Consider the following 15,075-nt stretch of genomic DNA (forward strand, 5'->3'; position numbering starts at 1 on the left):
AACTAAAAAGAAAATTCTTCAACCAAAAATGGAAAGGTTATATTTTAAGTTAAAAAAAATTAAACTGATAAATTTTTAACTAAAATGAGGAATCATCAACTGAAGTACTTGAATTTTAAACAAAAAAGATGAATTTTCAAATTTAATTATGGATAATTAACTGTAATATTTGAATTTTCAACTTAAAAGATGAAATTTTTAACGAATTAGTTTAATTTTGTTCTTAAATAGTTCAATTTTAAAATAAAGTGATGAATTTTCAACTAAAATGATCATTCTTCAACTGAAATAGTTGATTTTTAAACCAAAGATGAACTTTTAAACAGGAAAATTAATTTCTACAAAAAAGACGACTTTTTAATTAAAAAAGAGAATTTTTCAAACTAAAATTGAATAGGTAAATTTACAGTAAAAAAAAATAGTGTTAAGCTAGAAAGATGAATTTTAAACGAACGTGATGGAATATTAAACTAGAATAATTACATTTTCAGTTAAAATAATAACTAAAAAAAAAAACAATTTTCAACTGTAATTAAAGTCTCAGTAAAAAATTAACTTTTGCCAAGGAAAAGATGCATTTTTAAAAAATCAACTGCGTTTTCCATCAAATAAATGAATTTTCCATTCAAATAATGAACCTTAAAAAAAAGTTTTTAACAAAAGGGTTTCAAATTTAATCAGTTATTAAAATTTTCATTTAAAAAAGGATGAATTCTGAAAAATGTAGCAATCTGGATATTTCAATCAAAAAGGATTTGAATTTTTAATAAAAAATAGTTTAATTAAACCAAAAAAATACGAATTTTCAAAATGAGTTAAATTTTTAACTATGAAAGACTTTTCTGTAAAAAAAAGAGAAAATATTTCCAACAAACTGGTAAATTTCAAACAAAATACATGCAGTTTCTACAATTTACTTGAGTTTTCAACTAAGAACGATCAATTTTTAACCAAAAATTTTTTTAAAAAATTAAGCAAGCTCGCGAAAAAATTCCCTGACTAAAAAAAATCCCTGACATTTCCAGGATTTTCCAGGTATATAAAAATTCCCTGACAATTCGCAAAATACTCTAAAATATTTTAAATCCTTCAAAATCTTTCAAAACTCTTTGTCACTAGTTAAAGCTCTTTAAAATTGTTTAAAATATCATAAAATTGTTGAAATCCTTTGAAATCCCTTCAAATTACTGAAATGTATTCCAAATTCTTAATGAAATTTGAAAAATCAATTTAAAAAAAAGTTACCTGATTACTCTGACACATGTGATTGATTCTTTCTTTGTACATCTGTTGTCCTTTCGCGTTCGCATGAGTCCTGAGAAAGTTCTTAAAACGATTCGCTATTTCGGTACGTGGTCCCAACATTGTGACCCACTCTTTGACCGTGTGACCTTTAGTGTCTTCCAGATTTTCGATCGACTCGACCATCTACAATAATTTAATATTTAAAAATAACGATTTTTGTCTTTTTTCAAACAATTTATTGAAATTTTTATTGAGAAGAAAGAAATTGACCTCTGTATCTTCGAGTTCGCCTGTTGCCGCTTTTTCGGCCATTCGTCGCTTATGCGCCGGCATCAACTCGTCATCACTGTCCTCTGAAATTAGAACATTTTTCAAAGTCTGGTAATTATAGTTCATTTTGAAATCTCCTGGACCTAATTCGGAATTTTAATTCTTTTGAAAAATTCACTGTTGCAAGTCAGAATTTTAATTCTTCTCGGAAATTTCTGCTTCCAGATTTGATTTTTTTTTCGAAAATACTTTGAATCAACTCAAAATTATCAGTCTTTAAAAAAAAATTAAAGCATTCAAAGTGGAACTCTTGAATTTTAAACTTTTAAGATTGAAGGATAAAAGTTTTTCAATTGAAAACTGCAAATTTCAGAATTTTGAACATTCATAAATTATAGAGTTTAAAAAATTTAGATTAAGTTCCAAAAATATAAATCCACGTTATCATTTTCAATGCTCTAATTTAAAGAATAAATCAATTAACTTAAAAATGTTTTTTAAATTATATTATTAAGTTGTGGTAGGCTAGAAACATTACAAATTAAAAATTTTTAATTTTGTTTAAACTAAAAAGATCTTAAATTATAAGTTAAATTATTTTCATTTTAAATAGTTTAAACATCCTTGAAAAGCTTTAAAATTTTATTTCGAAATCTTGATAAACCCAAAAGTTGTTTTAAATTTTTTAAAATTTAAAGTAATTTTTGAATTTTTTCGGACTTTCTACATAACTTTAAAAATTACTTAAATTTAACAGAATATTTGAAAAGATTTTAAGGGATAAAAAAAATTGCAGGATTTTCTAATAATTGTAGGAAGGATTTTATTCATTTTAAAATAGGTTTAGAAATTCTGAAAAAATGTCCACACACATTGTTCAAATTGCTTTAAATCATATAAAGTTTTAAATTAATTTTAAATCTTTTCAAAACTTCTAAATATCTCTTAATAAGTCCACTAAAATCCTGGAAAAAAATTTCCTGGCAATTCCAGATTTTTTTCTCTCCAAATATCTCCGATTTTTCCATGTATAATTTTTCGTAGTACTATAATAAATTTAATTTAAAACGCTTCAAATTCTAAATTTTCAAGCATAATAATTGAATTTTCAACAAGATATATATCTATTTTCAATCAAATAGTTGAATTTCAAAGTGGAAAGTATCATTTTTCAAGAAAAAATGGAATAGAACAATTTCCAGTAAAAAAAATTAGATTAATTTTAAAATAAAAACATGAATTTTATTTTTGACAAAAGAGTTTAAATTTCAACCAAAAATATTAATTTCAGCTAAAATGATGACCATTTAATTGGAATACTTAAATTTTTAATAAAAAAAAATTCATTTTCGAACACCAAGATTGATTTTTAAACAAGAAGATTCACTTTCTACAAAAAAATGATTTACTAACAAAATAAGTGAATTTTCAACTAAAAAAAAGATAAATTTTCAACCAAATAGTTGAATTTCCAATAAAAAGATCAATTTTTAACCAAACTGATGAGAATCTTCAAAAAAATTATGAATCTTCCAAAAAAATTAATTTTAAACTAAAAAAGTTAAATATTACACCAAAAAGATTGCTTTCCAATAGAAAAAGAAAATAATTTTCGATAAAATACATGAATTTTCAACTAAAAAAGATAAATTTTCAACCAAAAATTGAATATTTAAATTTTCAGTTAAAAGAGTTAATGCCCAACCTAAAGATGAACTTTTAAATTAAATGATAAAATATTGAATTGGAAAAGTTATATTTTCAGTCCAAATGAAAAATCTTTAATTGGATTGGTTGAATTTTAAACAAAAAAGAGGAATTTTCAACCAGAGATAAATTTTTTAATAAAATGATTGAATATTGAATGTGAGTAGTTGCATTTTCAGTTTTAAAATTAAAAATTAAAAAAAAATTGTTATATTTTCAAATAAAGTGATGAATCTTCAACTGGAATAGTTTAATTTTAAATAAAAAATATAAAATTACAACTGAAACGATTAATATTTATCTAGAATTATTGTATTTTCAACCAAAAACATGAATATTTAACCAAGAAGATTAATTTTTATTTTAAAAACCCTACAATTTCAACTAAAATAGATCATTTTTCAATGAAAAATTAAATAGTTACATTTTTGGTAAAAAAATTGATATTTTACCACAGGGATGAATTTTCAGCTAAGATTATAGAATATTTAGTTGGAATGGTTACATTTTGAATTTAAAAAATTATTGTCAGTCAAGAAAAAACGAATTTTGAACCAGAAAGCTGAATTTGTTGTTCAAACGACGAATCTTTGACCAAATTTTTATTCCAAAAAAGATTCATTATTAACGAAAAAGGTATTTGTTGATATTACAACGAAAAAATATTTTAATTTTTAATCATAAACTGTTAAATTAAATAAAAAGACTTGAATTTCCAAGCAAAAATATGATTGCTCACATTAGAAGATTAATTTTATACCACTAAAGAACGAATTCTCAACAAAATACATGAATTTTGAGCCAAAAAATTGAATTTTCTACTAAAAACTATGAAATAGATGAATTTTTAAACAAAAAGATGATATTTTAACAAAAGAGTTTATATTTCAACGAGGTAGTTTTATTTTCAACGAAAAAAGATGAATTTTCAAACAAGATTGATTTTATATATATATGAAAAAATTATTTTTTAACAAAATGCATGAATTTTTATCTAAAAAAGAAAAATTTTCAACCAAGTAGTTTAAAACTAAAAAAGATCCGTTTTAAACCATAAATGTAATTGTTAGATTTTCAGTTTAAAAAAATTGATTTTAAACAAAATAGTTAAATTTTCATTTAAAGTGATGAATTTTCATTAGTTTCAACTACATTGATGAATATTTAACAGAAATAGACGAATTTTAAACCAAAAAGATGAATTTTCAACTAAAATTTTGGAATATTAAACTGGATTAGTTAAATTTTCAACCAAAATGATGAACTTTCAAATAAAATTATGAATATTTGAATTATCAACGAAAACTGAATGTTCAAAAGAGAGGATTAATTTTCTATTTAAAAAAAACAACAAATTTCAAATAAAATACATTAGTTTTCCACAAAATAGTTCAATTTTAAAGTACAAAAGACAAATTTTCAAACAAATAATTGGATTTTGAATGAAAAAGGATCAATTTTCAACCAAAAATGAAATAATTACATTTTCAGATTACAAAAAAAATTAAACTGATGAATTTTTAACTAAAATGAGGAATCATCAATTGGAATAATTGCATTTTTAACAAAAAAAGATGGATTTTCAACTTAAAAGATGAAATTTTAAACCAAATAGTTGAATTTTGAACTAAACAATATCAATGTACAATCAAAAATTGAATGGATATTTTTTTTTAAATCCTTAGATGAATTTTTAACCAAGACAATAAATTTCTACAAAAAAAAAGTTTTTAACAAAAGGGTATAACTTTTAATCAAGTAATAAAATTTCCATTAAAAAAAAAGATGAATTCTGAAGAGAAAATGTAGTAATATGGATGTTTCAATCAAAAAGGATTTTAATTTTTCATCAAAAATAGTTTAATTCAACCAAAAAAAGACGACTTCAAAATGAGTTGAATTTTTAACTATGAAAGATTTTTCTGTAAAAAAAAAGAGAAAATATTTCCAACAAACTTGTAAATTTCCAACAAAATACATGCAGTTTCTACAATTTACTTGAATTTTCAACTAAAAATGATCAATTTTTAACCAAAAATAAATATACATAAATAATAAAAAATAAAGTGAAGTTTCAACTAAAATTATGAATCTTCAACTGGAATAGTTTAATTTTAAATAGAAAATATGAAAGTACAACCTGTTAAATTAAGACTGTTAAATTAAATAAAAAAAGAGTCGAATTTTCAAGCAAAAAATATGATTTCTCACACTGGAAGATTAATTTTAAACCACAAAAAAACGAATTTTCCACAAAATACATGAATTTTTAGCCTAAAAATTGAATTTTCAGCTAAAAATGATCAATTTACAAAAAACAAATAGAATAGTTAAATTTTCATTTAAAAAATTAATTTAGAAAATATAAAATTTTCAACAAAATGTTTAAATAATACAGTAATATAAAGCTACTTTTACAAATGAAGAATCATTGTAATTCAAATTTAGATTTCAATTTTTTAAAATTTAGGCAAGCTTTCGAAAAAAATTTTCGGATTAAAAAAAAATTTCCTGTCAATTCCAGGTCTTCCAGGTCATTATTTTAATTTAATATTACAGCTTTCAAAAATTCCCTGGCTAAAGTAAATTGCCGGCTTTTCCCTGTTTAATCAATTGAAAATTGAACAATTAAAATAATTAAAAAAAGGAAAAGATTTTTTGTAGTAAAAAAACATCTAAAAAAAAAACTTGTAGAATCTGTAATAAAAAGTAAAGCTGACCATAAAGAAGATCTCGGTCGTCCCTCAGGATCCCAGCAGCTCGGTCTCTTTTGCGCATTTCGTTTTCCGCTGCTGCCCGATCTCCTTGCGATAATTCCGAATAATCATCGTCATCCAATTGATTTGGATCGTAGCGATCAAGAGCTGACATGGGACGATAATCGCTATTAAAAAAATAAATAAATAATTAAAAGTTAATATTTATTTAGTCAAATATTTACTAATTAAATATTAACTAAATTTTTGCTAAAAGCAAAAATTATGAATGTGTAACTGAACTATTTTAATTTTTAACCAAAATGATGAATTTTTAAACAATAAGATTAATTTCAAAATCAAACAGATTAATTTTCAAAACAAAAAGATTAATTTTCTACCGAAAAATACCAATTTTACACAAAATGCATGAACCTTCACGAAATAATTGACTTTTCAATCAAAGGAGACAAATTTGCAACTAATTAGTGGAATATTGAAATATAAAAAAATCAATATTCAACAGAAAATCGAATAGTTATATTTTTAATAAAAAAAAATTAATTTACATCTTAACTGATGAATTTTTAACTTTTAACTAAAACAATCAATCTTCAACTGAAATAGTTGGACTTTCAATCCAAAAAAATTATAATTTTTATTTAAAACAATAAATTGTAAACGAAAACTGAAATAATTAAGTTTTAAGACATGGAAATTATTGTTCAACCAAAAAAGACAAAATTTTAACTAAAAAGATATTTTTCCAAAAGAAATTGAATAATACAATTTTCAGTCGTAAAATTAATATTCAAACAAAAAATTAATCTTGAATTTTAAACTTTTGAGATTGAAGGATAAAAGTTTTTCAATTAAAAATTGCAAATTTCAGAATTCTAAACATTCATAAATTATAAAGTTTAAAAATTTAGATTAAGTTCCAAAAATATAAATCCACGTTATCATTTCCAATGCTCTAAATTAAAGAATAAATCAATGAGCTTTAAAATTTTTTTAAATTATATTATTAAGTTGTGGTAGGCTAGAAAAATTACAAATTTAAAAATTAAAATTTGTTTTAAACTGAAAAGTTCTTAAATTATAAGTTAAATTATTTTCCTTTTTAAATAGTTTAAGCATCCTTGAAAAGCTTTAAAATTTCATTTCAAAATTTTGATAAATCCAGAAGTTGTTTTGAATTTTTACAAATTTAAAATTATTTAAAAATTTTTTCAGAACTTCTACATAACTTTTAAAATTACTTAAATTTGTCCTACAACTTCTAGAAAATCCTGCGCATTAGAAAAAAAAATTCTTCAAATTTTAGTGAAAAAAAATTAATTTATATCTTAACTGATGAATTTTAAACTTTTAACTAAAACAATCAATCTTCAACTGAAATAGTTGGACTTTCAATCCAAAAAAATAATAATTTTTATTAAAAAAGATAAATTTTCAACCAAAACTTAAATAGTAATTGAGTTTTAAGTTATGAAAATCAATGTTCAACCAAAAAAGACGAATTTTTAACTAAAAAAGATCTTTTTCCAAAAGAAATTGAATAATACAATTTTCAGTCTTAAAATTAATACTCAAACAAAAAATTAATTTTTAACTAAAATTATGGAATATTAAATTGGAATAGTATTTTCAGTTTATCAACAAAATGATTTTCAACCAAAAAAGAAACCATTTTTACAAAAAAATAGTTAAATTTTCAGTTAAAAAAATTACTTTTCATCCAAAGAAAAAATAAGTTTTCAATCAAACATCTAATTTTTTAACAAAAGAAATAAATTTTTAACTAAAATTTTCTTTCTAATTTGAAAATTCAACAATTTGGTTAAAAAAAAATCTATTGATTTGTTGACAAATCGTCCTTTTTGGATAAATTTACCTTTTTTCATTGCAAAATAAACTATTTGGTTAAAAATTGATTAACGTTGTTAAGAATTAAATTTTGTTGGTTCAAAATTCATAATTATAGATGAAAATTTATCTTTTTGGCTTGACATTTTAACAATACAATTTGTCTCAAATAATTTTTTTTTTTTGACTAAAATTCATCTATTTTTTATGAATATTTGTCATTTCGATTAAAAAATTGATTTCTTTTGATATAAATCCATTTTTAAAGGAAATAATTGAACTTTCAAATAAAAAATCATAATTTGTACATAAGAAAAAGATCAATTTTTAAACCAAATCTTAAATTATTAAGTTTTAAGCTATGAAAATCAATGTTCATCCAAAACAGACAAATTTTCAGATAAAAGGATAATTTTTCAACCAAAAATTAAATTTTCTGTCAAAAAATGAGTGTTCAGCCACAAAAATTAATTTTTAACTAAAATTATGGAAGATTAAATTGGAATAGTATTTTCATTTTCAGTTTATTAAAAAAATGATTTTCAACTAAAGAAGAAACACATTTTGAATTAAATAGTTAAATTTTTGGTTAACAAATTCTTTTTATTCAAAGAAAAAACAAGTTTTCAATCAAATAACTCATAATTTAACCAAGGAAATGAATTTTTAATTAAAATAATGAATATTTATCTAGAATAGTTTGAATTTTCAACCCAAAAAGATGAATTTTTAAACAAGAAGAATGATTGTCTAACAAGAAATTTTTAGACAAAATACATGAATTTTCAACTAAAAAAGAAGACTTCTCAATTTAAAAAAATCAATTTTCAACTTAAATAGTTGAACTGTTAACTAAGAAAAAATAATATTGATTAAAAAAGATAAATTTTCTACCAAAATTTAAATAGTTGAACTTTTAACCAAGAAAGAATAATACTTATTAAAAAAGATAAATTCTCAACCAAAACTTAAATAGCAATTAAGTTTTAAGTTATGAAAATCAATGTTAAATAAAAAAAAAAACGAATTTTGAACTAAAAAAGATAATTTTTCAAGAAAAAATTGAATAATTAAATTTTCAGTCAAAAAATGAATGTTTAACAAAAAAAAATGAATTTTTAACTCCATTTATGGAATATTCAACTGGAATATTATTTTCATTTTTACTTTAAGAAAATATTATTTTCAACCAAAAAAGGAACATATTTTCAATAAAATAGTTAATTTTTTATTTTAAAAAATCCATTTCACTCAAAGAAAAAACAAGTTTTCAACCAAATAGCTCCATTTTCAACCAGAGAAATGAATTTTCAATTAAAATAATAAATCTTTTATTCTTTAAATCTTAAAAAAAAGAACTTTTAAACGATAAGATTAACTTTCAAAGAAAAAAAATCATTTTCTATAAAAAAATCGATCTTCTACCAAAAAAGTAGTTTTTTCTACCAAAAAAAAAAGAAAAAATACGTAAGATTTAAACAAAATAAATGAATTTTCAATTTAAAAAGACAAATTTACATACTAGTTGTTAAAATTTAAATTACAAAAGGTCCATTTTTAACTCAAAATGTAACGGTTAAATTTTCAGGTGAAAAAATTTATTTTCAACCAAACTGATAAATTAGTAACTAAAATTATGAATCTTAACGGGAACAGTTGAATTTTATACCTAAAAGAAAGATGAATTAACAACCAATAAAATTAATTTTATACTAAAAAATATGACTTTCTCAAAAATTGCATGAATTAAAAAATAGCTTTAATTTTTAAATAAAAAGTATCAATTTTCAAACAAATAGTTGATATTTCACTAAAAAAAGAGAAATTTCAACAAAAAATAGAATAGTTGAGTTTAACAAAAGCGTTTAGCTTTTAAACGCAAATAGTTGAATTGCAGAAAAAAAAAGGTAAATTCCCAACGGAAAATGTAAAAAAAGAAAATACATTAAAATTGAGAAATATTTCCTCTTCAAAACACTTCTACCCTAAAAACTATTTAAATTACTTCCTCTGAAAATTGTTGAAAACAATTTTTTTCTTAAACTAAAAATGAAAATACTATTCCAGTTGAATAATCCATAATTGTAGTTAAAAATTCTTTTTTTGTTGTTGTTAAACATTAATTTTTTGACTGAAAATTTAATTATTCAATTTTTTCTTGAAAAATGATCTTTTTTAGTTAAAAATTTATGTGTTTTGTTTTAAAATGGTATTTTTGGTAGAAAATGATTCTTCTTGGTTGAAAATTAAACTATTTTGATGAAAGTTAAACTCTTTTCTTAAAAAATCATTTTTTGTGTGTGTTAAATTGATCTATTCCTTTTGAAGATTCTTTATTTTAGTTTAAAATCTATCTTTTTGGTTTGAAAAATTTAATTTCTAAACAAGGAGATTAACTTTCAAAGAAAAAAATCATTTTCTACAAACAAAATTGTTAAAGCAAAACACGTGAATTTTCAGCGAAATAGTTGAATTTTCAAATAAAAAATACAAATTTGTAGCCAAATCGTTGAATTTTTAAATAGAAAAAATCAATATTCAACCAAAAACGTAAAAGTTAAATTTTTAGTTTGAGAAATTAATTTTCAATCTAACTAATGAATTTTCAACTAGAAATAGGTGAGTTATACCTACCAAAAAGATGAATTTTTAATCATGAAAATTAATTTTCTATAAAAAAAAGATCAATTTTCCACAAAGTGCAAAAATTTTGAAACAAATAGTTTAATTAAAAAATTTTTAAAAATCAATTTTCAACCAAAAAAAGAATAGTATAATTTTCAGTTGTAAATTTAATTTTTAATAAAACAACAAAAAACGTATTTTCAGTACAGCAGTAAAATTTTCTACTGGAATAGGTAAATTTTTAGTTAAAATTATGAATCTTCAAACAAAAAATTAATTTTTAGCAAAAGAAAAACTTTAAAAACGACTTGAAAGTTTTTTTTTTCAATTCCCGGTTATTTCCTGGTAAAGTAACCACCCTGTTTTCCATGGTCATTAATAATTTAAAGACCAAATCTTAATCTGATTACATTTTTAATATAGAATCTTTTAGAAAACGAAGTGAAACAATTTCAATTTTAAATATATTATCCTTGGCAGTTATTTAAAGTGCCTTTTATAGAAATTTCCTGATTTTTTCAAGATTTTTGTCAAAATACTTGACCTTTTTTTGATTTTCAGTTAAATAAAATTGAAATTGAAACAAAAGAAACATACTTTTCCATGTTATCGCCGAAGAGCTCCTCTCCGTCATCCTCTTCATTTGGCAAATCATTTTCGTCACCTAATAAATCGCTTTCGTCTGGAAATGGTTCGTCCATATCAGGTGCTGGAGAAGTCAAAGCTTCTCTTTGCCTGTCCGAACGAACTGGTGAACTTGGCGCACTCTGGAAAAATATTGCACAAATTTATTAAATAATAATAGGGATATTTTTCATTATTCTTTCCGAATTGATTTTCTTTTTAAATCTTATTTTCGCTCTGTTTTACAAGATGGCCGTTTTAATCGAAAAAAAATTCCCGGTTCGCAAACATTTTTGACGGCCAATAAAATTTAACAATGAAACTATATTCTTAAGATTTTTCCATATAAAGTAATAAGCAATCAACAACAAATTAAAGCATTCAAAATGGAACAATTGAATTCCAAACTTGTAAAATTGAAGTTTAAAAGTTTTCAATTAAAAAATTGTGTATTCAAATTCGCAAAAAATTTACACTACCAAATTGAAGGTACTAACACTTTTTAATTAGAAAATGTTAAATAACATGCAAATTTTAGAAGTTCTATCAATTATAGAGTTCACAAATTCAGATTAAGTTCCAAAAATATAAATCCACTTTAACATTTAACGTTAACATCCTTCAAAAGCTTTAAAATTTTATTTCAAAATCTTGAATTTGGTTTTTAATTTTTCCAAATTCAAAATAATTTTTGAATTTTTTTTCGGAACTTTTAAATATATTTTAAAATGAATTGATTTTTTTCTATAACTTTTAGAAAATCCTGCAAATTAAAATAAAATAATTCTTAAGATTCTTACGAAAATTGAAAATGATTTTTCACTTTGAAAAATTATTTTAACAGAAAGTTTAAGAATATTTTAAAAGATTTCAAAATTTATCAAAGAAGAACATGGAAGATTTTAAGGATTTTTTTTAATTTGCAGGATTTTCAAAAATTGTAGCAAAATTTCGATTAATATTAAAATATATTTAGAAGTTCTGAAAAAATGTAAACACACTTCGTTTAAATTACTTGAAATAATTTCAAGTTTTTATAAAATTTTGAATATCTTAAAAACTTTTAATTTTGTTCTCTGAAAATTTCTCATTTTTTTTTTACAAATAATAAATGTTCAATTGTTATATATGCGTAAAAATTTATCAATTTCACTTATAAATTAAACACTTTTTAAATAGAACCATTAAAATTGTAACGCTAAAAGTTTAAAAGTTTTTCGAAAATCTAAAGATTCAAATCTTTCTATTTAAAACAATTCAGTTTCAAATTTTTTTCCTTTAAATATTTGATTTCAATTTACTCGTCTTAAATGAACAGTGAAATATTGATAAATATTAAATAATTATTCTTTTTCTTAATTAAAAAATGTCAAATTAAAAGGATTAAAAATTTTATAATTTAGACTGAAATAATATTTTAAATTTAATAAAAACCTTTAATTATGACTATATTATTAGGGATTTATTTTCAAGTTGTAAATAGTAAAACGCACGTTTACACTTTTAATGGCTACAAACATTAATATAAATAATATGTTAATAAATTTATTTATTAAATTTAATATAATGAAATAATATGAAGGAATAACGGAAACTCTGAATTAAAAATATATTATTAAGTAATGAAAATTTTTATTTAAAAATAAAACTATCGGAATAAATGATATATTAATTTCAATTCTTATCAGGAATTTTGGATTGAAACAGTTAAAATCTGGCAATTCTCACATTTTGAACGGATAAAATATAACTGTTTTTTATCAAAAAGTTTCAACTTCAAATGCTTTTAATTTTTAATTGTTTAAATCTTCAAAACTGCACGTTAATTATTTTAAAAACTGTTAAAATCGAACTTGGGCAGAGTTTTCTTCTGAAAATTCGTAAAATTCCAGGTCCGACGGCCATTGTGTATTTTATTAAAAGATCTTCGATTTAAAAACCTTCTAAAGTTTAATTTTTTAAGCCTTTAAAACTGCATTTTATAATTCTTTGAATTAAAATATATGATTTTAAAAATTAAAAATCTAAAATGGAAATTTTCAAATTAAAAGATTTTCGAATTAAGCATTCTAAACTGAATGATATAATAATTTAAAAAATCACAATATGAAAAATTATTTTAAAAACGGTTCAAATCAAAGTTGGAGAACATTTTTAAAATAAAAATTTTGTGAAATTCCCGGTCAAAAAATAAATTCATTAACTGGATTATTTTTTACAATTTTAGCAGAATTATTATATTCAAAACATTTTAATAGATGCCATGTTTTGAATGAGTTGAGAAGACAATTTTATTTTTTACTAAAATTTTTTAATTTCAATTTATTTGGGTTTGAATGTTTAAAATGCTCAATATAATTGCAATAAACAATAGCATGGGTCGAAAAAAATTATTAAAATAAGAATTGAAACAATATGTTTTCAACATTATTGCTGCTTTTTAATTAATGTTCTCTAGGCGATAATTTATTTTTAATGGACCCCTGACTTCAAAAAACAATTTTAAAATCTAAAGAAAAAAGGGAAAAAATCTTCAGGTATTTGAAGCGTTTCTAATGTTGAAAATAAATTAGAAAAAAATGTAAACAAACTGGAAAAGCATAAATATAGAAAAGGAACAACATTTGTAACTCTATAGAACCAGAAAAAAAGATTGCCTGTTTTCCAAAGTTATTTTCGTATTCAATTTGATTTTCGTAGAAAATACTTTCTTAAGTCAGTTTCAGAAAGATAATTTGGAAAATGCGAAGTTTCAGAAAAGCGGCTATCTTTTTGATTTTTTTCCAAATTATTTTTTTAACTTGTTTACATTTGTTCTAATTCTCATGGTTTCTACTGGTAAAAATATAGACATTTTTTTATTTTTAATGCAAAAATAATAATTTTTTAAACGTGCTGCCTCATTTTTCCAGTTTTCAGACTTACAAAAATACAAAAATAATTCTTTGTTAAACTTGTTCCTTCCCGTTTTTCGACTCTATAGATTTGCTAATTTTTATTCTAGTTTATTTTTTTTCTAATAGAAAGCCCTCAAGTTTTGGAAAAAAAATTAAATCAGCTGAAAAAAAATAATTTGGAAAAATGCGTAAATTACTTTTTGGGAAATAGGCTACCTTTTTGTTTTTTCAGTTACACAGAAATATCATTTTTTCTAATGTATTTTTATCAGTAAAAAAACCTGCAGATCTAATAAATGTTGTTTATGTTTACTGGAAAACATGTAATAAAAAGGCTTCATTTTTAAAAATTGTTTTGAAAAAGCAAGAGACAATTAAAAATAAATTGTCGCCTAGAAAAATTTAATTAAAAAGCCTGAAGAATATTGAGACATGTAAGACCTCTAAAAACACTAAAAAATGGACATACAAGAAAATATAAAAAAAAAGAAAATAAGAATTGTTTAAAGCCCATTTTGCTTTACAGTTGAAGGATGAAAATAACTAAAGAATATTCAGATACAACATAGAAAAAGTTAAAGACAACATTATAAACATCTGACTATGACATTTTTTGTTTCTAAATCTTCATACTTCAAATTCTGTTTATTGCGTTCTTTTAAATGCGAAAACAATTCTGTACTCGAAACAACAGGTGGACAAAAGAACAAGTACTTACCATGATGAGAGATCTACGAAGCTGCGTAAATAATTCCCGAAAATCTGAGATCTTCCAAAGCTCCGGAATAAAACTCCCCTCGCTTTTTTAAACTTATTTCTCTATTTTTACCTATTTTATAGTTTTAAATAAAATGCAAAACCCAGAGCACGTTTTGCTAGGCATTTAACAAGCAACGTCTCCCAACAAAACAAGAAAACGCGCTGATTTGGCGGGAATTTGTTGGAAATTTGCCCGAAAAATGGCGTCAATTCAACCATAGATATTACAAGCTAGATGTGGCACCTCACTAGCGAACTAGCTAGGTGGCACTGGCTTTTCTAGTATGTTACGAGCGACGAAATCTCGCTCGTTCATGTACAAAGAGAGCAGCACCTATAATTGCGGGAGAATTTGAATTCAAACAGGTGCGATATATTTACCT

At 22.4% G+C, this 15,075-nt stretch overlaps 1 protein-coding gene across 1 annotated transcript in view; it reads right to left on the reverse strand.

The window, feature by feature from the left end:
• LOC117181356 (DNA replication licensing factor Mcm2) overlaps positions 1-14,854 on the reverse strand; it is a 57,980-nt gene extending 43,126 nt beyond the window's left edge. The window contains exons 1-5 of the mRNA XM_033373945.1: positions 14,652-14,854; positions 11,010-11,179; positions 5,943-6,106; positions 1,516-1,598; positions 1,246-1,428 (exon numbers count right to left, since the gene is read on the reverse strand). Coding sequence (XP_033229836.1) covers positions 1,246-1,428; positions 1,516-1,598; positions 5,943-6,106; positions 11,010-11,179; positions 14,652-14,654 — 603 coding nt within the window. The 5' untranslated portion in view covers positions 14,655-14,854. The remainder of the gene's footprint in view (positions 1-1,245; positions 1,429-1,515; positions 1,599-5,942; positions 6,107-11,009; positions 11,180-14,651) is intronic.
• Between the last annotated feature and the right edge of the window lie 221 nt (positions 14,855-15,075).

The sequence above is a fragment of the Belonocnema kinseyi genome, chromosome 10, assembly GCF_010883055.1.
Source record: "Belonocnema kinseyi isolate 2016_QV_RU_SX_M_011 chromosome 10, B_treatae_v1, whole genome shotgun sequence".
NCBI classification, from domain to species: Eukaryota; Metazoa; Arthropoda; class Insecta; order Hymenoptera; family Cynipidae; genus Belonocnema; species Belonocnema kinseyi.